The sequence below is a fragment of the Triturus cristatus genome, chromosome 3_2 (genome assembly GCF_964204655.1).
Source record: "Triturus cristatus chromosome 3_2, aTriCri1.1, whole genome shotgun sequence".
Taxonomy (NCBI): Eukaryota; Metazoa; Chordata; class Amphibia; order Caudata; family Salamandridae; genus Triturus; species Triturus cristatus.
This window is the reverse complement of record NC_140584.1, coordinates 1183779545-1183803421: the sequence shown is the minus strand read 5'-3', so window position 1 is coordinate 1183803421 and position 23877 is coordinate 1183779545. Positions and strand designations below refer to the sequence as shown.

General features: G+C 49.6%; 1 protein-coding gene across 1 annotated transcript in view; it reads left to right on the top strand.

Moving 5' to 3' along the window:
• Positions 1-23877, top strand: part of ABCB6 (ATP binding cassette subfamily B member 6 (LAN blood group)) — a 227452-nt gene that overhangs the window by 192501 nt on the left and 11074 nt on the right. The window contains exons 16-18 of the mRNA XM_085650098.1: positions 4280-4454; positions 12279-12391; positions 13174-13268. Coding sequence (XP_085506224.1) covers positions 4280-4454; positions 12279-12391; positions 13174-13268 — 383 coding nt within the window. The remainder of the gene's footprint in view (positions 1-4279; positions 4455-12278; positions 12392-13173; positions 13269-23877) is intronic.

Genomic DNA, 23877 nt, shown 5'->3' with positions numbered 1-23877 from the left:
CAATCCTCATCCTCATGTCTCATTCGCAGCTCCCCCCTCTCCACGCTGCACATCTTTCCATCCCTCGCAGTTTGTTCTTCATTTAAATGCCTGCAGTTGCCGCTGGTCACATCAGCCCCCCTTCCCCACACCTCCTTCGCTCAGGCTGTCCGAAATCTCGCTTTTCTGGCATCTACCAGAGATTCACCATGGGTGGGAGGGGGCGGGGGTTACTTCTAGGAGTGAAGCCGCCCCATGTTCCCCACGAGGGCGATGTGCAGGAATACACACGTGGGGCCGACATTCCAGCAGGTCGGGTGAGATCTGCTAAAAAGAGACCTCTCCCCAGCTCCTGAAACATTAGACAGACATTGTTGTTACGTTTATCTGCTGATCCCTACAAAGGCCTAACAAATATGCAACACATATTGACATTGCAGACAGCCGTCCTGTCAGCACAGACGCCTAAAAGGGGCCTCCTTCCAAGAACTGTCCAACCGTCTAAATTTCGCGGGCAGTTTTGTAAAAATCGCGGCATTTTAACAAAACTGCAGATTTCGCGATTTTTTTGAAAATCGCGTAATCCTGGAGGGTCTGACTTAAGAGTTCCAGTGTGGCGCTACAGTCGACAGGGGCAGGACTAGTATATAGAAGCAGCCTTAGTGCAAGTGTGTGCGGACTTTTATACTGACCTACAAGGGCTAATACAGGCCCCGCACAACGTGTTGGATACCTGGATGGAGGTGGCTTGGGTTGATGGTGAACTCTGAGACCCCCTGCTGGAACCGCTCAGTGTTGTACAAATTAAGATGGCCATAGAGGGAAAGGCATCTGGCTCTGATGGGCTGACTGACACATTTTATAAAGCATTCAAGAAGGAATTGGTGCCCTGTTCACTAGACTTACATATTGAGTGAGTGCAGGTCAGTAGTTTGCCACCAACCAAGAATGAAGCAGTGGTGACAGCGCTCATGAGGCTAAGCAAAGATGATAAGGACTGTCAGAATTACCACCATCTCTCCTAATTAAACCCTGACCAGAAGATTCTGGCTTGGGAAGTCGTGAACCGACTGACACCACTAATGGGCAAGATGGTCCTACCGAGCCAATTTGGGTTTGATCCCGCAAGGCGACCTTGCATAACCTCAGAACCTTTTTCCCTCATGTCCATCAGAAAAGGCTAAACATTAGTGATGTCTGTATTTCTGGATATCGAGATGGCTCTCTATTCACCTGAATGGTCATTTTGAAGGGAGATTCAGTGGAGGCTGGTGCTGGGTCCATATGTCCTTGTGGTAGGTGTATTGCAAAGCCTTCACTGAGCTATTGTGCAGAGGATGCCGGTAACGGGGCGAGGAGGCGCAACCTCTGCCTTATAGGTTTCTCTGAGGGTGCAGCTAGCTCAAAGCCAGAACTGTTCTTAGAATCGTGGATTGCCTCCTGGATGCCCATGGGGCAGCTATCGCCATGTTTTACTGCACAAGGAGCACATGTCCTTGGCACAGAGGCCGCCTCCCTCCTTTTTCGCCTATCACCCCATGATCGCTAAGTTGCTGAATTATATGGACCGAGACGTGCTCATCAGAGGCTCATGAGCTGCTAAGACACTGCAGTATCAATCGACGCACATCATGTTCCCAGGCTACACCTGGCAAGCTCAACAGCAAAGGTAATCCTTTGATGCTGTCAAGCAAAAGTTGAGATTCTTAAAACCTCAGTATATGCTGCTGTTCCCGGCAAAACTCAATATGCTCCTCGACTCCAGATCATTTTTCTTACACTCACCTGAAGCAGCCTGAAAAAATGCACAGAAAACTCTCAGATGCAACATCTGCCCAAGCCCCTCCTCCCCCACCCCTCTGGGATCACCCGGACGGGACCACAGGGTCTCAGCAGGAAACAAGAGCATGCCGAAGAGGTGATTGTAGCGTCCTCCCCAGCCCGGGTACATGCAAGTGATCACGCCACACACGGAGCTTGGTATTACTGGTCTTTATTCCTCAGCGTGTAACTATTAACTGAACATTCTACATCATGAATTCGATCACCCACGCACGTAACTCACTGTTCTATGGAGTCCATCAGGGACCAAAAGGGTCCCATCATCCCTAACTCACAAGACACTACAGTGATGACAATCCCGTAAGCGATACAGCTCGGCACACGTTTCACCTCACTCCTCAGAAACAGAAGGCAGCCATCAAGAAAAAAGAGTGGGGTTAAAGGTCCAGCCCCCAATGTCGATCACCATCGGCTAGTTGTGTCAGATCAGACGGGACAACGTGTGCAGTGACCCCTTGATTGTACACCCTTCGCGAGTTCACCTGACCTACGTGTGATGTTCAGAGCTTCCAGGGATTCCGGCTACTGCTACCTAGCATACCCTCTACCATCTGCCAAGCCAGCAATACTATACCCAACTCATATATTGCTCTTGGTGGGGTAGCTCTATTTTAAATTACTTGTTTTTACTGGTTTTTTGTTTCTAGAGAATTTGGGTAACGGATGCTTCTGGGGTGTAAGTGTGGCGAGGGGGCAGTTGGGGGGGGGGGGGAGAGGAGTGTTTTCAGTCCTCAGTTTGCTGTAGTTTCAACCAGTTTCATGTTGGTTGCAGTGCTTTCTTTAGCAGAAAGAGACCTCCTTAAATTCTGATTTGGGAGGTCTCCCACCTGCCAGCTGCACGAGAGGCAGGAACTGCGTGGGAAGCCCAGTGGCATACATGACTCTTTGCAGTGTGCCTTCCTGGCCAGAGTGGCACACGCTGCTTGTGTAGCGCCAGGACACCCAGCTGCCAGGAGGCAGGTATCCTAAAAGTCTGCAATCGAGGAGACTGGAGGGTCTTCTTGCAGAGGGACTGAGAGCGATTCCACATCCCTTGACCACTATGGACCCACACGGCAAGTTTAACCATTTCTACTCTGATTTTGACTGAAGTGCCTCCTTTGAACACCTCTGGGGCTACCACCTGCAGAGACAGTGGGCTTTTCTCTTCTAGGGAGACTCAAAGAAACAGTCACTAACATAGGTTGCCTATGGTGCCCCTGAACGTTAATCTGCTGTGAGGAACGAGGCTGGTTGGCTCAGCAGTCTAAGGTCCAATTAAACTTGTGGGCAAGAAAATTCTTTTTCTGCTTTAACTCTTTACCCCTCCCTGTACTCTTCCCACCTGTGTGCAATCTGAAACTGCATCCTGTACAGTAACTCGACCTCTCCACCTGCTCCCACAGGGCCTGGTGCTTTCAGGTTCAAACAAAATCCTAGTTTGAAACCTCAATCAGTTAAATAATTTGTGCAACGCTAAAGAAACCTACACAAAGGCATCTGTGCGCTCTACAGAGCCAGGAACGACCAAGGAAACTTACCGAAGAATCTTATGATTTCTCACAACAAAGAGAGGGGCTCATGTTCTCAGACTGAACTGGGGAGGGCACTTCACAGTGCAAGGGTGGTTTTCAAGAGAGTCCTTGCTGAACCTGAGATCATTTATAGACATCAAATGAGCTTTCTCCCCCTCTATCCCCAATCTTAATGTCAGTATCAGGGTTCTTCTTCTACAACATGCTTCCTTATCAGTGTCTGCTTGGAAACCTGCGTCTTAATGTAGGTCCTACCCTTGGGGTGAGCCTTCCGTTCCCTTTCCGAGTGTTATTGTGAGATGTTCTCCTGATGACTCATCGTACCTGTGCAGCCAGCTCTTGGAGGAAAGCTCTCTTTACATCACCTCCTAAAATATAAATAGAGGGGACTAAGGGGGATTCAGTTTCACCTGACGGCATCCATAGGCCTTGAAGCAAATGTATCCTGGTCAAGGTTCGTTACTGTTGTGCCTACTCTTTTCCTTCACTCCAGGCATGGAATATCCTGTCGGAAGGATGTCCATAAACAAGTGACCAGGAATGACTAGCAGTTTTGAGTCATTGCAAGGGGCTGTGATCCCCACTTGAACCATTCACTTTGTTCCATAAATCCATGCCAGTCATTTTTTGTAAAGGCCAAGATATAGTTATTTTTTCTAATCTTTATATACAGAAATAAACAATTGGCTGCACCTTCACAATGTCCAACTCTGTACCTGTGATGAAATGACCCAACATACCTAAATCTGCTACATCTACTCTCATATTGCAGTAATTCTGGCGACCAGGGCTTTGGAAAGTAAGGGTCTCTGCAACAAGATCCTATCCAGGGTAGAAGTGAGCTCCCCTCAAACTGTCCCTCTCTGCCTGAATTTCTGCAGCCACCAATAGCATGCCCATGACCGATGATCAACAGATCTCTGACCATACTTTCTCTCTTCTAGGTGAAACAAGCATCCCTGCGCTCGCATATCGGGGTGGTGCCACAGGACACCGTGCTCTTCAATGACACCATCCGCAACAACATACGCTATGGGCGCGTGACTGCCTCCGATGAAGAGGTAGAGGAGGCCGCTCAGGCTGCTGACATACACGAGCGCATCGTTTCCTTCCGAGATGGTACGGCCACCATCTCATGTTCTCAGTCTGTGAATGGTACATATGATCCGAGAGTGTGAGAGAGAATGTGAGAGAGAGTATGAGAGTGAGTGAGTGAGATAAGAGTGGAGGTGAGGTGCTTTGGGCTCTTCCCACTGTCTGTAATTTAGGGTCTCTCTGGTGCTTCCATGTTGTCTTGTTAAGTTTTAGTCACAAATTGAATAATCAACAGATCACTGTACGTAATGCAGATTTTACAGCCCTTAGTGCAGATGAAGGGAGGGCTGAAGAGGAAGTAGGAATGCATCCTCAAGGACTGGGGTTTATCTTGGAAAGGGGAGTCTGCCATGGGCGGCTTGGGACAGGCAGAGCAGTGGGTGGTTACCAGATAGAGTAAAATACATTTTCACTACATGGTGGGGTGTAAGTTGGTTGGCTACTTTATGTAGCTTAGTTTCTGATGGATACATCTGCCAGTGGATTCCTCACCTTGTGAATATCCCCTGCGCCAGCATTCCACGGAACTTTTTTCCCCCAGCTCTCTACGCCGACGTGGACGTCATAATGCTTCGTCTCCGCTCGCGACTCCGTATGACGTCACCGGAGCCATAAGAGAGCCACATCGGCGTGATGACGTCAGATCCCTTTTTTCCACGCCGTCGACGCAGAGCGGTTTTCCAGCACTCTCCTGCTACTTTGTAGTCTTGTAGTGGTTATTGTTTCTGGATTTACCATGTCTTCGACGAGGAAGTCTGATTTCAAACCTTGTAGGGAATGTGGGGGCCACATGTCGATGACTGACCCCCATGAGGATTGTTTGTGGTGTCTTTCTTCTGACCACGATGTGGAGGAGTGTTCCAGCTGCAGAAGAATGAACCCCAAGGCCCTGAAGGAGAGAGAGCCGAAACTCGTCATGGCCAAAGCAAAGAAGGAAAGAAGAGGTAGGAAGAAGCAGAAATCGAGGCCGGAGTCGTCGACTTCGCACTCTTCGAAGTCGAAGAAACACAAGAAGAGGAAGCATAGCTCTTGGCGCCGGTCTTCAAGGAGTAAGACTTCGAGATCGCCGTCGCCTCGACGTCGAAGTAAGGGTGTTGTATATCCTTCTCCATCTTCTAGGAGGTCTCCAGAGAGGTCGCCTTCGCCGAAGCGTTTCCGGCGCGGTCCCAGGCGCAGTCTCCGGCGCAGTCACCGGCAACAGTGGAGTCTTCTGCTTCTGACGCTGAGCAGGAACTAGAGAAAGAGCTTTCTCCAGGACCAGCTGATCCTGCGGCGCCTGGTGAGGACACTTCGGCTCCGGTTCCGGGTACTCCTCGACCGTATTCAGAATCAATCCCTTATCCGCAGTTCCCGGCGCCGGGTGCGGATTCAACGCATTTACTTAATGCGATGTATGGGATTTTTCATCGGGCTGCCTTCCCGTCCGGCGCACCATCTGGTCCCGTGGGTCCTATGGCATACACCTTGGGAGTGCCGCAGCATTATGCTCAGGCCCCGTTTATGCCCTTTTTGCCAATGGCTCCTTCGTGGCAGTTTCCGGCACCGTCTGGTGATCCATCTCGATTTCGGCGGGAGCGGCCTTCTTCGGAGCCTTCCTCGACGCCGTTGCCGACCCCTTCGGCTCCGCGCCCGGCGCCGCCGACTCCGGCACCGCCGACTCCGGCGCCGCCGACTCCACGTTCGGTTCCACCGACTCCGCGTACGGCGCCGCCGACGCCGGTTCCTCGGATCCGTTCAAGGAGAGAGGCCCAGAGAAGGCATTCAGGATGCTAGTGGTCTTGATACCACTCCAGAGTGGGAGCATTCTTCGACCAGGTCTTCGCCACCACAAGAATTGGCCCCTATCATTCAGTTATCAAGAAGGCCGCAGAGTTGCTGGACTTGCAGTTACCCTCTGCAGAATATAAGCCAAACCTCCTGACTGAAGTCCTGCTTTCACCAACTTCGAATGTCGAACCCTTGTTGCCTTTTAATGAGGCTATCTTGGAGCCTGTGATGGATGTTTGGCGTAAGCCACTCTCTTCGCCTGCAGTCTCCAGACAGGTGGCAAGAAGGTATAGGGTGGCTCCGGGGGATCCAAGCTTTCTTTCTTCCCACCCTTCTCCAAAAAGCCTTGTGGTGCAAGCTTCATGTTCGAAGCATTCTTCAGGCGCCTTCCCTCAGACTCCTGCGGATAGGGATTCTAAAAAGACTGATCAAGCTGCCAGAAAGGTCTTTTCTTCAGGGAGCATGGCGCTTAAATCTACTAATGCCACTTGTTTACTAGGGCGCTATGTTCATGCACTGATGGACTCTATGAAATTATTTGCCCCTAAGTTGCCAGAAGGAGAGAAAGCTTCTTTTATGAAGGTGGTCACTGACACTCAGGCTGCTGCAAGTCAGGTGATTCAGTCGGGACCGGATACGGCTGATTCTGTGGCAAGGATAATGGGGTCTTCGATAGCCACTAGGAGGCAAGCGTGGCTTCGTTCTTCTGGCTTCTCTACTGATGTTCATGCCACTTTGGTAGACTTGCCTTTTGATGGAGAAAAACTTTTTGGCGAGAAGGCAGATTCTGCCTTGCAAAGATTTAAAGATAGCAGGTGACGGCGAAATCTTTGGGGCTACAGACTCCTGCTAAGGGATTTGGTCTTAAGAGATTTAGAGGCATTGGGAGATCCTCATTTCGTTCCTTCCGGCAACCTCAGCAGCAGCAACAGCAAAAGATGCTGACCCTTGCGCAGGTTCTTCAAGCGTTGCAGCAAGGAGACTGGATGGTGTTGATCGACTTGCAGGATGCGTATTTCCACATCCCAATCCTGAAGTCGCACAGGAAGTATCTCCGTTTTACGGTTGGGTCGCAACACTACCAGTTTGCGGTTCTCCCGTTTGGTCTTACTACCGCACCTCGAGTCTTCACTAAGGTGATGGCAGTGGTGGCTGCTCATCTCAGGAGGTCGTGGATTCCAGTTTTTCCATACCTGGACGACTGGCTACCCGTAGGTGGTGCAGAATCATCTGCAGGTAACATCTCAGCTGTTATTCGACTTGAGTTTTTCAATCAATGTGCCCAAATCTCACCTGGTGCCTTCTCAACGCAACCTGTTCATAGGGGCGGTATTGGACACTACTGTGTGTCGAGCATTTCCTCCTCCTCAAAGAATTCTCGACATTCAGGAGATGATCCCTTTATTCCAAAATGGAACGGTTGTTCCAGTTCTGAAGGTCCTTCGTCTGCTCGCCTCTTGCATTCTGTTGGTCAACCATGCACGCTGGCACATGAGGGCGCTCCAGTGGTGCCTCCGCAGGCAGTGGTATCAGCACAAAGGAGATCTCAGGGAGTCGATCAGGATCTCCAGAGAAGCTGCAGCGGATCTATCTTGGTGGAGCGCGGAGGGTAATCTGTCTCAAGGAAAGCCCTTTCATCTACCTCCATCGGTGTCCACAGTGATAACGGATGCATCCACTTTGGGGTGGGGTGCGCATCTGGGGAATCTGGAAATCAAAGGTCTTTGGTCTCCAGAGGAAAGGTTGCTTCACATCAACCTTCTGGAATTGCGGGCGATTCGTTTGGCGCTCAAGGCCTTCCTCCCTTCCCTTCGCGGTCAGTCGGTTCAGGTCCGACGGACAACACTACTGCGATGTGGTATGTCAACAAGCAGGGAGGAGTGGGGTCGTTTCGTCTCCGCAGGGAGGCGTTACGACTTTGGTCATGGGTTCAGGATCATCGGATTTGCTTGATGGCAATTCATCTGGCCGGGGTGCTAAACGTTCGTGCGGACAGTCTCAGTCGGCAGTTCTCCGCCGACCACGAGTGGAGGCTCCATCCGGAGGTGGTTCGTCACGTCTTTCGGACGTGGGGGACACCTCGGGTGGACCTGTTTGCCACTCACGAGAATGCGCATTGCCCGTCATTCTGCAGTCTCCAGTTTCCGATGCAGGGGGTGTTGAGGGACGCGTTTCAGTTGAGTTGGGGCTCACAACTCCTTTACGCGTTTCCTCCCATACCTTTGATTCCTCGGGTTCTGAGGAAGATTCGCCAAGACCGGGCCCAAGTTATTTTGGTCGCCCCGGATTGGCCAAGAAGGGTGTGGTACACAGATCTTCTCCACCTCTCCTCGTGCCCTCCGCTCCGTCTCCCTCTGAGGGCAGACCTCCTCTCGCAGTCGGAGGGGCAGGTTCTACACCCCCACCTCCAGAGCTTACACCTTCATGCCTGGAGGTTGAACGGGGCAACCTGAATTCCTTCTCTCTCCCACCTGATGTGGTGGATGTTATTTTATCGGCCAGGCGACACTCCACCAAGTCCATTTACTCCTACAGGTGGTCTAAGTTTGTAAAGTGGTGTGGGGAGAGATACATTGACCCTTTAAAGGCCCATCTTTCCAATGTGCTTCAGTTTGCTCTTTCCTTGGCTCAGCAGGGCTGTGCTGTGGCCACGGTTAAGGGCTATCTATTGGCCTTATCGGCTTTTCTGTGTCTTCCAGATCAGCCATCTTTATTTAAATCTCCTATTGTTTTAAGATTTATCAAAGGCCTTACTAATAGGTTCCCACCTACTCCTTTTGTAATGCCACAGTGGGACCTTAATCTTGTCTTAACTTTCTTGATGGGGTCCCCTTTTGAGCCCCTTCATAGTTGCCCTTTGAGGCTGTTGTCTTTTAAGACGGTCTTTCTTGTAGCCATAACCTCGGCAAGGAGGGTGAGTTTCAAGCTCTTAGTTCAAAACCCCCGTTTTTATCCTTGCATGCTGAAAGGATGGTACTCGGGACCAGGGCTGCTTTCCTACCTAAGGTAGTTACTCCCTTTCATCTGGGGCAGTCTGTTACTCGCTCTGTGTTTTATCCACCTCCTCATCCCTCCTAGGAGGAGGAAAGACTTCATCGTCTGGACCCAAAAAGAGTTGTGAGCTTTTACTTGGACAGAACGAAAGACTTTCGTTTAGACGATCAGCTCTTCGTGGGCTATGTTGGACATTCTAAAGCAAAAGTTGTGCACAAGCGCACTCTGTCCAAATGGATCATCTTAACCATCAAGATCTGCTACGCCTTTGCTGGTAAGGTTCCTCCTGAGGGTATTAGAGTTCATTCAACTAGAGCTAAGTCTTCTACCTCTGCTTTGGCCAGGGGTGTTCCTGTGGCAGACATTTGTAAAGCCGCAACTTGGGCCTCCCTCCATACCTTCGCAAAGCATTATTGCTTAGACTCTGAGATGAGGAGGGAGGGCCACTTCGTGCGCTCTGTCTTGCAAGTCTTTTTGGTATAGGAAGGTGGACACCCTCCTCCGGGAGTGGGACTGCTGTGGGAATCTATTCACAAGGTGAGGAATCCACTGGCAGATGTATCCATCAGAAGAACAAGTTACTTACCTTCGGTAACGCCTTTTCTGGTGGATACAGTATCTGCCTGCGGATTCCTCACTGGCCCACCCGCCTCCCCGTTGTCCACCTTTGTATACCTTAAAGGATGCCTTGTTTGACATGTTGTTTTATCTGGTACACTTTTAGGAAATGCTTTTGTTCCTTAGCTTTCCTTTTTTATATATGTACTATGTATATTTGTTCAAATGTTGTATACTGTGTATACTTTGAATCTGTTGTCGGTCCACCTGTTCGCCTCGGAGGCACGGAAAAAATGGGTGGAACTGACGTCATCACGCCGACGTGGCTCTCTTATGGCTCCGGTGACGTCATACGGAGTCGCGAGCGGAGCCGAAGCATTATGACGTCCACGTCGGCGTAGAGAGCTGGGGGAAAAAAGTTCCGTGGAATGCTGGCGCAGGGGATATTCACAAGGTGAGGAATCCACAGGCAGATACTGTATCCACCAGAAAAGGCGTTACCGAAGGTAAGTAACTTGTTCATTAACACTAGGAGAAACAATATCCCTACTTGCAAGTGTTTTATGTTGGCTGGCACCCTAAATCCTGTTGTCTGCTTTATTGTTTAATCTCTACAGGACTTGATACCATGACCGAATAAGCCTGTAGATCTCTGGTGTACAGGTTGACTTTTACCATTCATTATTACCACTTGACCGTACTCCCATTCAATGGGTAGCCAGGGGTAGTCAGGTGCTAGGTTTTCTTTGGATCCTGAAGAAAGTCACCAGACCCAATGGCTAGTGTATTGGGACGGAAACATGTCCAGCATTTCATGATGAGGAAGGTTTTCTAACAAACTACTCACCTCATCTAATCTTAGATTTTAATCTTGTGTGAGTGGAGCGAGATCAAATTAAAGATTCTAAGCTTCCCACTTGATAGTTTTAATTTAAAAGAGAACTGCATAGGACAACTACATACACACAATGCTCACAGACTAGAAATCAGGGTGAGATGCCCTAGCAACATGGGCGCTGTTGATGGGTGACCTCTATGAATAGGCGTGCCACCTGGTGTGTGTGAGGGGCCCTCCTCCTAATACAATAACCGCAAGAAAGTTACCCACACCGAGCCTGTAACGAATGTGAGATTCAGCCACGCGCTCTACATAGGCAGGTACCTGTATGTACCTGTAATATGGGGTAACTCTGTTGCTTTTCCTAGTGTCTTTTTAATGGGAAAATACCGGTCTGTATCTGTAATGTGAGTTTCTCATCCAGGGGATACTCATCAATAGTCATAATCTATGAATAATCCCCACCCATGTGTGATAGGCATCGGCAGCCGCGCCGATGATTTGGTTGGCTATCAGCCCGCCTTCCTGGAGAATTTCTGTGAAATCCTGCCGGTCCTCTCTCGTCAATTTTTCAGCGAACCTTGTAAGGGAATCCCACAAAGAACGGTCATATCGCCCTAGCAGGGCTGAAGCGCTAGCCACCTTCATGTGCGAGGCAGAGGTGCTGCACATCTTTCTGCCGTAAGAGTCCATCAGCTTGCTGTCTTTCTCAGGGGGGACAGAAGATGACAATGAGGCCGAGTGAGCTTTCATGGCCGCCGCCACGATCACTGAGTCCGCTGGCGGGTCCGCCCTCAAGAATAAGGGATCCTCTGCAGGGGCCTTGTACTTCTTCGCTATTCGGGACGGCACCGCGCCCACCGTAGCCGGAGTAAGGAACGTGGCCGTGGCTGGTCTTAAAGGCACAATCCCCCTACTCTAATGCCTTAAAGGCAAGGTGTCAGTTTTCCTTGTTTCTTTATACTCTACTGCAGCCTACAGGCGAATGCCTAAAATTACAAGTTTGCGTTATGGCAATAAAGCAGTGCTGTGTTACAATTGGCTTGGTGCTTCCTTTTTTCCTTATGGGTTAGGGGGCACTGCTATGCAAACCTATGTAATTTACAGCATTACCATGTTTGAAACATTTTAGGCTGCATGTATATGTTTTCACATATGCATATATATGTATATATATGTTTTTTTTCTATATGCTCCGGGATCCCGCACATGGGCGGGGATTATTCATAGATTATGACTTTGATGAGTATACCCCTGGATGAGAACTAGGATTACAGGTAAGTAACTAATCCTTCCTTTCCTGCTTCTCCCTGTTTTACCTGCAGCAAGATACCTCTGTGTGCCTGTATTGTGAGGAATCTCTGGTGCTCCCTCTGTGTACCTATAACAGTAGGGGTCTTGAGTGCTTCTCCCTGTGCACCTGTAGCAAGAGGTGGTGCCTCCTGTATACCTGAAATGAAAGGTACTTCTATGTACCTGTAATGAGTGTTGTCTCTGGTGCTTCTGTATCTGTAATGAGAGGCACCTGTGCGTACCTGTATCGAGAGATATAGACGTATATATCTGGTGCTCTCCCTTTGTGCCTGTAAGGAGAGGTATCTATGGTGCTGCTTCCTGTGTGCTTCTAATAAGAAATATCTCTGGTGCTTCTGCCTTTGTGCCTGTAATGAGAGGTGCCCTTCCCTCCATAGGATATGAAACTCAGGTCGGGGAGCGCGGCTTGAAGCTGAGCGGAGGAGAGAAGCAGAGAGTGGCCATTGCTCGCACCATCCTGAAGGATCCGCAGATCATCCTGCTGGACGAGGTAACCAGGGGGTTCAGCTCTTTGTGCCACAAACGTCTTACCCAGTAAGCCTCACTCAAGGAACCCCTCGCTTCATACCCACATTTATCCAGAGTGTCGTCTCCTTTTGTGCTAAGAACCGAGTCCAAAACTGAAGTCCTGCTCCTATATCGATCTGTAAACTGGCATCTCCTGTGCTCCTGCCCTGCTCTGAACCATTACTCAAGCTTGAGCCTTCCAAGGCCATGCTCGGCTCTGAAGCTTTGTCCGTTTATATCTTTAGAGCCCCTTCTTCCTAGTCACGGCTGAGGTCTGAGCTCTCACTGAAGAGCTGATCCACTCTAGCTCAGCATTTAAACTCTGTATCTCTGTTTTTTCATTCGAGCTCGGAATCTTTACGAAGGTCTGAAGCCAGTCGATTCTCTCTATCTGACCCCACATTTGAGAACTCCAAACTCTCCCTCAAGCTCCGAACCTCTTAGGCCTTATTTAAGCTCCAAATCGCTGTCCTTGGACGTCTCGTGCCCAGCTCGACCTCTGACTGTACACTCAAGCTGTGAACATCTCGGCCCTCATTTAAGATATGAGTGCTTACTCCCTGAATCAAGCGGTGAATCACTGAGTTCTCACGAAGAACCACTTCAACCCTCACTTATCTCGCAATCTCTGTTCCTTAATCCCTTTATGAAGCTTTGTAGATCTGAGCACTCATTCAAGCGCTGGGCATCTGTCTCCTCCATCAAGCACTCAGTGTCTGTTCTTAGACCTGCTGATAACCAGATCTCCTTCCTTCCCTGCTCCAGGCGACATCAGCTTTGGACACCGAGACAGAGAGAAACATCCAGACTTCCTTGGCCAAGGTCTGCGTCAATCGCACATCCATCGTGGTGGCTCACAGGTAAGAGTGGCGGATTGGGGCATCCTGGGCAAATGCAACACCAGCCTCATCAGCTTAACATAAACCTTCAGGGAGTATTCTATACTGTTAGAAATAGGGGTCTCTAGTTGGCAAGGGTTTGCACCTTTGTCCAAATAGGGACTCTTGCTTCTAGTCAGGGAAAGGGGGATACACTCCTAAAATAACCCCGGCTCACCCCCTTGGTACCTTGGCACGAGCAGGCAGGCTCATCTCAGGGGCAGTGTGTAAAGCATTTGTGAGCACATACAGTTACACAGTGAAAACACTACAAATGAACACCACACCAGTTTAGAAAAATAAGTATTCTTTATCTAAACAAGACCAAACGACAAAAATCCACAATACCATATTAAAAATAAGACTTTCAAATGGTAGAAACAGTTCAGTTCAATGCAAGTTGTAAATGTGACACTTTTCCAAAAAAGTACCTCAGATGCGTCACGCAAACAAACAAAAGGGTCGCAGGGAAGGTGATGCGTCGGTTCCCTGCTTTGGGGTGGTGATGCGTCGGTTCCTTACTGCATTTAAGGGGAGGTGATGCGTCGGTTCCGTACCGGAGAGGAGGTGATGCGTCGGTTTCTTACTGCGTTCCGGTTACGATGCGACAATATGGGACCTCGGTGCGATACGACAAAATGGTGACTTGATGCGATGCAACGATCCGGTATGATGCATGTACGTTTGCAGACGCACGGCAGGTGCTGCAACAGTCTTCTCGGCGATGCGTCGGGACCCCATGTGGATGGGGCACGCGTTTTCCTGGTTGTTCGGCGAGGCGTCGGAACCAAGTGCGGATGCGGAACGCTTCTTCCCAGTGACTTAGTGATGCGCCGGGAATCGGTGCAGATGCGACACGCTTCTTCTCGTTGCGTCGATCTTCCAGCTCCCAGTGACAAGCAGTCTCCAAAGGTCCTAAACAGCAGCAGGCACCTCTTTGCACGTTGGAATTCCCAGCAAGGAAATTCAGGGGAGCTGGTGGTGAGTATTTGTGTCCTTGAGACTTCAGAACAGGAGGCAAGCTCAGTCTCAAGCCCTTGGAGATCTTTTCTTCAAGCAGGTGACAAAGCAAACAGCAAAGTCCTTTTTCTCCTTTCCTTGGCAGCAAGCAGCCACTGCAGGCCAACCCCAGACAGCAAATAGCACAGGGGCAGTATTCCTCCTCAGCTTCTACAGATTTTCTCCTTTGCAAAGGTTCTGTCATGTTCCCTGTTCCTTGAATGGCTGGCGCGCGATGTATTGTGTGCGCGACAGCTCCCTTCTGCCAAAATCAGCCTCAGCAGGTCAGCCTTCTAGCCTTCCTAAACGGGACCTGCCCTGAACAACAGCTGACCGTCCCTTCCGGGGAGGACCTATATCTGCATCGAAGCCGCCGCAATCGGCGCTTCGTATTAAGGTACTGAGCTTCGCAGGAGTGAAAGCTCTATCAGCAACCAGAATTCCTCCGGACCGCGCAAGGGCGCCTACAGAACCGCTGAATATGCGACTCGTACAAGGCACGGAGCCGCGTTTACTTTGTATTTCCCCCAGCGCAGGAGCGCTATCACCGGCATTACGCGACCCGTGCAAGGGCACGGAGTCGCGTGTTTTGTTTGGATTTCCCTGAAGCGCAGGAGCGCTCTCAAGGGTTACAAGCGACTTGTGCAAAGGAACAGAGTCGCGTTTACTTTCTTTTTTCCGGCCAGCGTAGCAGCGCATTTGCTTTCCTTGACATAGTAATCCATGCAGGGGCACGAAGTTGCTCTCCCTGGATGATTACACCAGCGCAGGAGCGCTTCCTAGTTACCTCTACAACACGTGCAAGCACACAAAGTCCCATACTAATATTATTTGGCAACCAGCGCAGGAGCGCAAACTCTTTCCTTTCAACAGCAACCCGTGCTGGGGCACGTATTTGCCGTTTGACTGCTTCCGGATCAGTGGTGTTCGCAACGCTGCTTCTTTGGGGACCCAGAACACTGCTAACTGGTCTACTCCGCTCTCTAAGCGCTGCGTCTCAGGTGACTACGCTTTTTCTTCTGTTCTGTGTTGATTCTCCTTGTTATCTGTGTCTGGCGTGAGGGCTATCCATCTGTTCCATCCCTTAGGCGGTGTCCACCACGAGACCCCATGAGAATCCGAGGGCAGATCAATCCCAGCATCCTTCTACACTGTTTACACCCTATCTTGGTTGCCTCCCCCAGTCCCCTCTTCAGCCTGGTTAGTATTCAGTCCTTTCTGGGAGACGGAGCGAGCCGTAGGGGGTTATCCACGTCGGCCCTGCGGGATCACTCCACAAGCAGACGGTGAGTGTTGGGGGGTCCTGACAGAATACGAAGCCCACGTTGAATATCCCGCCTGGACGACATGGACAACCCTAATGTCACTCTGCAGAACATAGCCGTCATGCTTGCTAATATGCAAGCGGAAAACCGTAGTTTACGACAAGACATAACAACCCTACAAGGGCAGGTGGGCACGGGTCTTTCGGGGCCTTGGGGGCCATCCCCTTCGGTCAGGGTCAGGCAGGAAGGGTTGTTGAGGCCTCCACTGTTCAACCCTGGGGGTCCCTTGCCCACTCCCTCTCCTGCTTCTTCACCCATACAGGTGATAGCCCAACATCCTGCACAGTTGGCCGCTCTAGAACGCTTTTACGGTGACAGTGCTAAGTATAGCATATTTCTCAACTAATGTCACCTGCACTTCATGGCTCGAGCGTCTGCTTTCCCGGACGACGCCTCCAAAGTTGCCTTTGTCGTCTCCCATCTGATGACAGAACCGCCAGAGGAGATTGGTCCCTTCATTTACATGGTAGTTAAGCAGAACTACCAGTGACAGGAGCGTAGAACTGAGAGGTCCAAGGGGGGTGAGGCCAGGCTCTCGGCATACAGAGAAACAACCAAACCCCGCGATACCACAGAACCTATGCAGATAGGCGGCATCCGTGGCCCCCTAACCAAGGAAGAAAAAGAAAAGAGGCGAAAACAAAATCAGTGCCTGTATAGCGGCAAGAGTGGCCTTTTCGTCAGAGAGTGTCCGGTTAAACCCCGCAAACCGAAGGAGAAGACGCCTTTCGTTCTCCTAATATCCCAAAGAGACTGGCTGGGAAACGGGTCGACCCAGTAGCAAACGGGGTCTGTCTACTGGGATTGTCTGCCGAGAAAAAACAGACCCCTGCCTCCTACGTCAACCACCGACACATGGGCGTGCCCGTGTTCTTGCGATCCCCCACCGGGCTATCCTGGCACGTCACTGCATTAATTGACTCAGATGCAACTGGCAACTTTATCGACACCCATTTCATGGCCGGCCTGGGCATGTTTAGAAAAGCAAAAAAGAAACCAGAAACAGTCAAAGCAGTGGATGGCACAGACCTGACCTCTGGACTAATCCGCTATCAAACCGAGGACCTGGAAATGATGCTAGACACCAAGCACACAGAGACCATCACCTTCGACGTCATTGACGCCCCGCAGTTCAGACTGATACTGGGCATCCCCTGGCTGGTACAGCACAATCCACACATAAACTGGGTGACCAAGGAGCTGACATTAGCATCAACCCATTGTATTCCTTCTTGCTACCCATCTACCGAGAATCCCCGCACCAGAACGATACAAGCCTGTGCACTGCCATTAAATGGGATGGGTATGGTCGCACAGGGGTTCATCCCTGAGGAATACCAGGATCTGGCCCAAGTGTTTGACGAGAAAGGCGCCAACACGTTACCCCCACACCGGAGCCTTGACTGCAGAATCGACATCATTCCAGGATCCACGCTTCCCTGCAGCTGTGTTTACTCCCTCACCGAAAAGGAAAACGAACACCTTCGTGGCTATCTCAACGAATACCTACGGAATGGGTAAATGTAAATGTAAATGTCAAGGTACTTATAGAGCGCACTGTCACCAGACGGCCACCTTGCGGTGTCTTCTTTGCGGTTTCCTGGCGCTGATACTCATACCGCTGTGGAACCCCCCCTGGCTTTCCCTGTGAAGTGTCCACACCTGGGCACCCCCAGGGTGAAGCCAGGCATCCTTAGTGCTATTGGGGCCAGTGTGGAGGCTAAGCAAGCTATTGCCCAGAGTTGCAGCGTGGGGCCCGTGATTAGAATAGGCACCAAGGCGAGAATAGACAGGTCCGAGGAAATTGAGCCCGAGCACCGCCGAGGCGGGAATCGAACCCTGGTCCCTGGCCAGAACTCTGCTTCAGGGTCTGCCGCTCTAACCATTGAGCCACACTCCTCCTGGGTTCATCCGTCATTCCAGATCTCCCGTCTCTTCCCCTCTCTTCTTCGTGGCAAAGAAAGAAGGGGATTTACGAACGTGTATTGACTTCATGGCAATAAATGCCATAACGATAAAAAAAACGGTACCCTGTACCACTGATATCCTTCTTGTTGGATCAAGTGAAAGACGCAGCTGTATACACCAAGCTGGATTTATGCGGGGACTACCATCTTGTCAGGGTCCAAGAGGGAGACGAGTGAAAAACTGCCTTCAGAGCAAGGTGCGGCTTGTTCGAGTACCGCTTCATGCCTTTCGGGCTCTGCAATGCCCCTGCTGCTTTCCAGTTTCAAATCGACTAGGTGTTAAGGGAGTACATCGATCGGTTCTGTATCGTCTATATCGACGACATAGTGATCTACTCAGCGGACATGTCACAACACATACAGCACGTACGAGCAGTTCTCCAGCAATTGCAGCAACATGGGCTTTATGTCAAGCTGGAGAAAAGCGTGTTCCACGCCACCACAGTGGAGTTCTTGGGACACATCCTAACACCGGCAGGCATTGAGATAGAGTCCAGGAAGGTGGAAAGCATAGTTCAGTGGTCGTCCCCTGGTTTCGTAAAACAAGTCCAGAGGTTTCTGGGGTTTGCGAACTACTATCAACGCTTTATCGCAGGGTTCTCCAGGATAGTCACCCCCATCACTTGCTTGTTACGCAAAGGCGCACGTTACTTGTGGGACGAGAAAGCCGAAATGGCGTTCCAGGAGCTAAAGACAAGATTCACCACAGCACCTGTGTTAAAATACCCCGATCTCAACCAACCCTTCATAGTAGAGGCCGACACCTCACAGAACGCCCTGGGAGGGGTGTTATCGCAAAGAGACACCAAAACGGGTCTGCTACACCCAGTGGCATGCTACTCCAGGAAGCTACAGCCAGCGAAATGCAACTACTCCATCGCAGACAAGGAACTCCTGGCCATCAAGGCGACGTTCGAGGAATGGCGCCACTACTTGAAAGATGCTAAACACACGGTGACGATCTTCACCGACCACAGAAACCTACAGTTCCATCGTTCGGCCAGGGCCCTTACAGCTAGGCAACTACGGTGGACCCTATTCTTCAATGAATATGACTTCCGGATCACCTACTGACCCGGAAGGGAGAACGCCAAGTCCCCTCTTCAGCCTGGTTAGTATTCAGTCCTTTCTGGGAGACGGAGAGAGCCGGAGGGGGTTATCCACGTCGACCCTGCAGGATCACTCCACAAGCAGACGGTGAGTGTTGTGGGGTCCTGATAGGTTCCTCTTGATTCCCAGAAGTGATCTAAAAGTCTGGGGTCTGGGTCCCCCTTTTTATACACACAAATTCTTTGTTCTCTGAAGGTAGAGAGTGTCTGTACTCAGCCAAAACCAGTTCTGTCTTCACTGGTGCAGCTTCCTGGCAGGAGGTGGAGACAGCATTGTTGAAGGCAGACCAGGTCCAGGCAGGTGAAAGGAAATCTCCTCCCGCTACTCTAAATTCAACCCAGGTCCCATTCATCCCAGCCCTAACTCATCAGACTGCTGGAGCCAAAGCCCTCTCCCCAGCTCCTGTCACTCACAAGCCAGACATGCAATACACAAACCTAGCAGAGGCATACTGGATGGTTAGGCAAGACAATGCCCACTTTCTAAAAGTGGTATTTTCAAACACAGAATGTAAAAATCACCCTCACTAAAAGATGCACTTTTACATTCTGAGTTCAGACATACTAAACGTTGTTTTCCTATCTTGTTCCTAGGGCCAGTTATGTTTACAAGATGTTATAAACTAACTGCCCATTCTGGCCTATGGACACAGATAGCCTTGCAATCGTGAAAACAAAATTGGCAGTATTTCACTATCCGGACATGCCACAAACATCAGGGCATGTCCTCCCTTTCACATACAATGCACCATGCCCACAGGGTTACCTTGGGCCTAACTTAAGGGTGACTAACATGTAGAAAAGGGAAGGTTTAGGGACTGGCAAGTGTGTGCACTTGCCAAGTCGACATGGCGGTCACAGACTGCACACAGGCTCTGCAACAGCAAGCCTGAGCCATATTTTACAGCTGCTTCTGTGAGTGGCACAATCAGTGCTGCAAGCCCATCTGCAGCATTTGATCTACAGGCCCTGGGCACACATGGTCCTATGTACTAGGGTCTGTCACGTAAATCAAATCAGCCAATCATGGAATCACTAATCCATGACATCAATTTACAAAGGGTGCACTTGCACTTTGGCACTGAACAGCAGTGGCAAAGTGCCCAAAGCATCTAGACCAGCAAAAACATAGCAAAAACACAGGCGGCAACAGCAAAAAATGGAAGGGAGACCCATGCCAATGGTGCCAGGTCAAACATATACCAAAGTGTTTGGGAGATGGGGGTCGAGCTACCTAACAGTACAGGCTGAGACAGCAAAGCTATCTCACTGGTTACAGAGCTCACATAGACTAAGGCTTCGGACAAAAAATAGATACATCTCTAACAGCCTATAGACTCAAACCTCAGACACAGAATTGCCCTACTGTTATGTTAATCTCACCCAATGCTGTCTGCCCCTCCCCTAAAACCTATTGTTGCTTGGGTGAAGTACGTTCCTTGGCACCTGCCAGCGTGCAGACAGTCACATAGCAGGTGTTCTTGGGACACAACAAGCTGTAAACTTAAACAGTTCATAGTCACAGGAAAAGAGCACAGAGGAATGAGAGTTCTAAGGAAAAGGCTATGATAAGATAGTGTGGCTAATCCAGAAACGTAGATGAATGAGCAGACAAGCGTCTGTTTTTTGACAATCCACATTATGAGACCAGTAATAACAAAGTATCTTATACAAAGGACCCTAACAGGGCAGTAGTAAGCGCACACATTTGTCAACCACAAACAAACTGTTATACTAATAGTAACTATATTGATTGAAGCATAATCCTGATACAAATCATATGTGTAATATAAGCAAATAAAACTTTACAGAAAATATAAACACCCCTTCAAGAACATTACGTACAGCTAAAATAAGAAGTTTCATGTTCACAATTTAGTCCAACACTCTAAATATTCTTGCTCCGTTCCAGGATTTGTCTACAAAATGTATAACCATAGACACTAACATTAAGTCCTCGGTTGAGAAAAGAATTTCCTTGGCAGCCGGCACTCTTTCAAGCCCCTTTTACTTACTAAGGTACTAAACCTCTTAAGGCAACTTAACTGATTAATAGTATCAACAGGTATCAATGTTGCAGTTTAAATATCAACCAGTTACTGTGGCCTATATTTTGTCCTTAACATAAATAAAAACTCGCCAGCAATCGCATAATCCACAACACATCGCTCTGTAGTGGGCTGTTAACATAGAAATGTGTCTGCTTGCGCATTATCCTATGTAAGTTCTGAATTGGGCCACTTCCTTCAGGGAGAAGAGACCAGACAAGTTCCCCTGAGCAGGGGACTGTTTCTCTACAATCAGCATCTTGAGTTCATGTCCTTAGTAGACAAATTTCCAAGGAGATGCCTCACAGACCTACAGGTTACTAGCATGTGTGAATGTAGATACACATGCCCTGCTTACTCTTGCCATCTTGTGTTAGGCTCAAAGACATATCGAGGCACGTGACATGCTGTGACTCCTCCCTTTGCCCACAATACGCATGGGCTCCAACTCCACCCTACATTGGGTTTTTTTACCGCCCTCCGGGTTGGACTTGTTCAAGAGCAGTGCGTAGCCTTGCAGCTTTTTCGAGTCTACCTATTCTACTATTCCAGACCGAAGACTTGGAAAACAATCACCGCGTGGTTGGCGCTTACCAGTCTGTTTTTCTGGCTGATAAACCGCCTGACCTTCTACACCAAATGTGGCTATCGCGCATTGATGCCTCATGGTCGGGCCTTCCCTGAAATGACCTAAACATCTTAAGGTTTTCAGTGTATTGCTTTGGCGAAAGAATAGAGGAAGGGGGTGATGGAATGGGCACCCTTACAATTACTGCCCGAGGTGCAACGCAAAATAACCATGCTCAAACTAGTATGGCTTTTGCAACATCTTCCTCTCCCTCAACTACACGAAAGCACCTGCAAATTCTGCCTCGCCTTTCTCTGCAAAAAGACACTGAGGTATTGAAGAGAGAGCCCTTGGGCGTGCAGGAAGATGCAGCAGCAATCTTCTTGAGAGATCCCTGGTATCTTCGCGAAACACAACCCTCTCGACATCAAGGAGGAAGAAGTGGGCCCTTCGGGAGTCCCTGAGGCTTAAGCTAGGCCCAACCTAGAGAACCTGTCCTTAAGCACCTTTGAAGGAGAGGAACAAGAAAGAGCCTCCTCGGATGAAACCAGTAGGGTCTAGAACGAAGAAGACTCTTAGGGGTGTGAATATGATACCTGAGATACAAGGTCAAGGAAATAAATGCTGCAGGACCAAATGCCCCTACGTAAAGCAAAGCAACCCTTCGTACAGGAGTTATGAGTTGAGTCCCAAGCAGTGCAGCAAGAAGCAACCAATTACATGTCCGCTACCACCATTCAACTCTGGTCGGCACAGCGAGAATGCTTCAAAGCCAACCAGACCTCCACAGAAGGATATTGAGCTATGAGAGCCTTCGACTACCACATGAGCTAAGGGTGCTTAACACCATGTCAGATCTGAAATAACGCCAAGAGCCAAAACAAAGAGCTAAGTCAACGCAGAGATTGAGGAATCGGAGGCACACATCATGCATAAGCTTGCAGAAGAGCTCCCCACAGGCAGAAGAAGCTCTTCATCTACTCAAACTGGGAAAATTACTGCCAAGCTACCACCAGGACGGGCGTCAACCACACTCCCTCCAACTCCAGAGAAGCGTACGCTTACCTTCGAAGAAGAGTTACCTAGGCATTGGTGCCCTAGATGCACAAGGACAAGGGCACAAAACCACCACCCCAGACCCAGGAAGTCCTTACAAGGTTATATACCCATATGAGCAGCCCCTTGGGCCTGGGGATGAGGATGACTGCTGGAAAGATTATAACGTCAACCCTACGGCTGACCCTGATTTGAAGCCATACCCAGCAAAGCCATCCCCGAAAAAGGACCGAGATAGCCAAATCCATTGGTGCCATTCAAAGTACCACTTCAAAGGAGGGCTTTCGTTCGCAAACGTACAATGCCAGCAGCAGGCCTTCCCGAGGCCCAGGCAGAGGCGGTATAAGGGGCTTTTACAGAGGCAGTTAGAAGGTTAGGGGCAGAGGCAGCCCCAGTAAAGGCGTATCCAAGCACTGACAAGACGAAAAGTCCTACGCCTTTATTTTCAGAAGTGTGTAAGCCCAGCCATTGCCTTCTTCACCGCCCTGAAAAATAAAAAATCACTAAGCCTTGCCTCCAGGTCTGCACATTCACAGTCCTTGCGCAATGTATTATGGGTTGAATTGTTTAGGAACTTTTGCCTGCACTTTTCCTCTTCCACTCATCCTGTATATGGTGAGAAGGACAAAGGAGGTGTCAATGACCCTCATCCGAGTGGCCCCAATCTGGGCCAGACAGCCCTGGTAATTGCGATGTCCATCAGTCCCCATGAGAAGCTGTCAATCAGGCTGAACCTTCTCATGCAACAACATGGCTAAATCGGGCAACCAGACCCCAAGCAGCTCAACCTAGCAAGCTGGCACCTGAGGTCTTGGTGTATGGCTACCTAAACCTCCCTGATGAGTGTATGGCTATACTGTCTGAAGCTTGTGGGCCTACCACAGGTGAATGCGATTCAGCCAAGTGGAAGAAATGTATACACTCCTGTATTCAAAACTTCTAGACCCCTTCATGGTCAAGGCTCAAGACATCATCTGCTATCGTTTACACCTACAAAAGGCAGGTCTTGCATATACCTCCATAGACCTTCACTGGGCCGCTGTTGTGGCATACATGCAAAATAGCAAACACCTCTCGCTGTTCAAAATCCCTATGGTGAAGATGTTCGTGGAGGGATTCAAAAAGGTAATATCACCAGCCCCTGTGTGAAACTTTAACACTGTTCTTACAGGGTTATAGGTTCAACCTTTTGAACCACTTCTCTCTTGCAACCTACGGTTTCTATGCTGGAAGGTGGCTCTTCTGGTAATCATAACCTCACTCCGACGCATCAGCGAGTTTCTTGAACAATTCTTTCAAGTGCAGAAGGACAGGCTGTTCTTTAGAACTGATCCAAAGTTCTTTCCGAAGGTAGTCTCACCTTTCCACATCAACCACACTATTGAGCTGCCCATATTCTTTCCACTACCAGTTCTGGCAGCAGAAAGACATTCTTAACCCTAAACGTCGAGCGTGCTTTCATGTACTATATTCCGCAAAACTCACAACTCTGTAGATTTTGCTAAAGTCTGCAATTGTC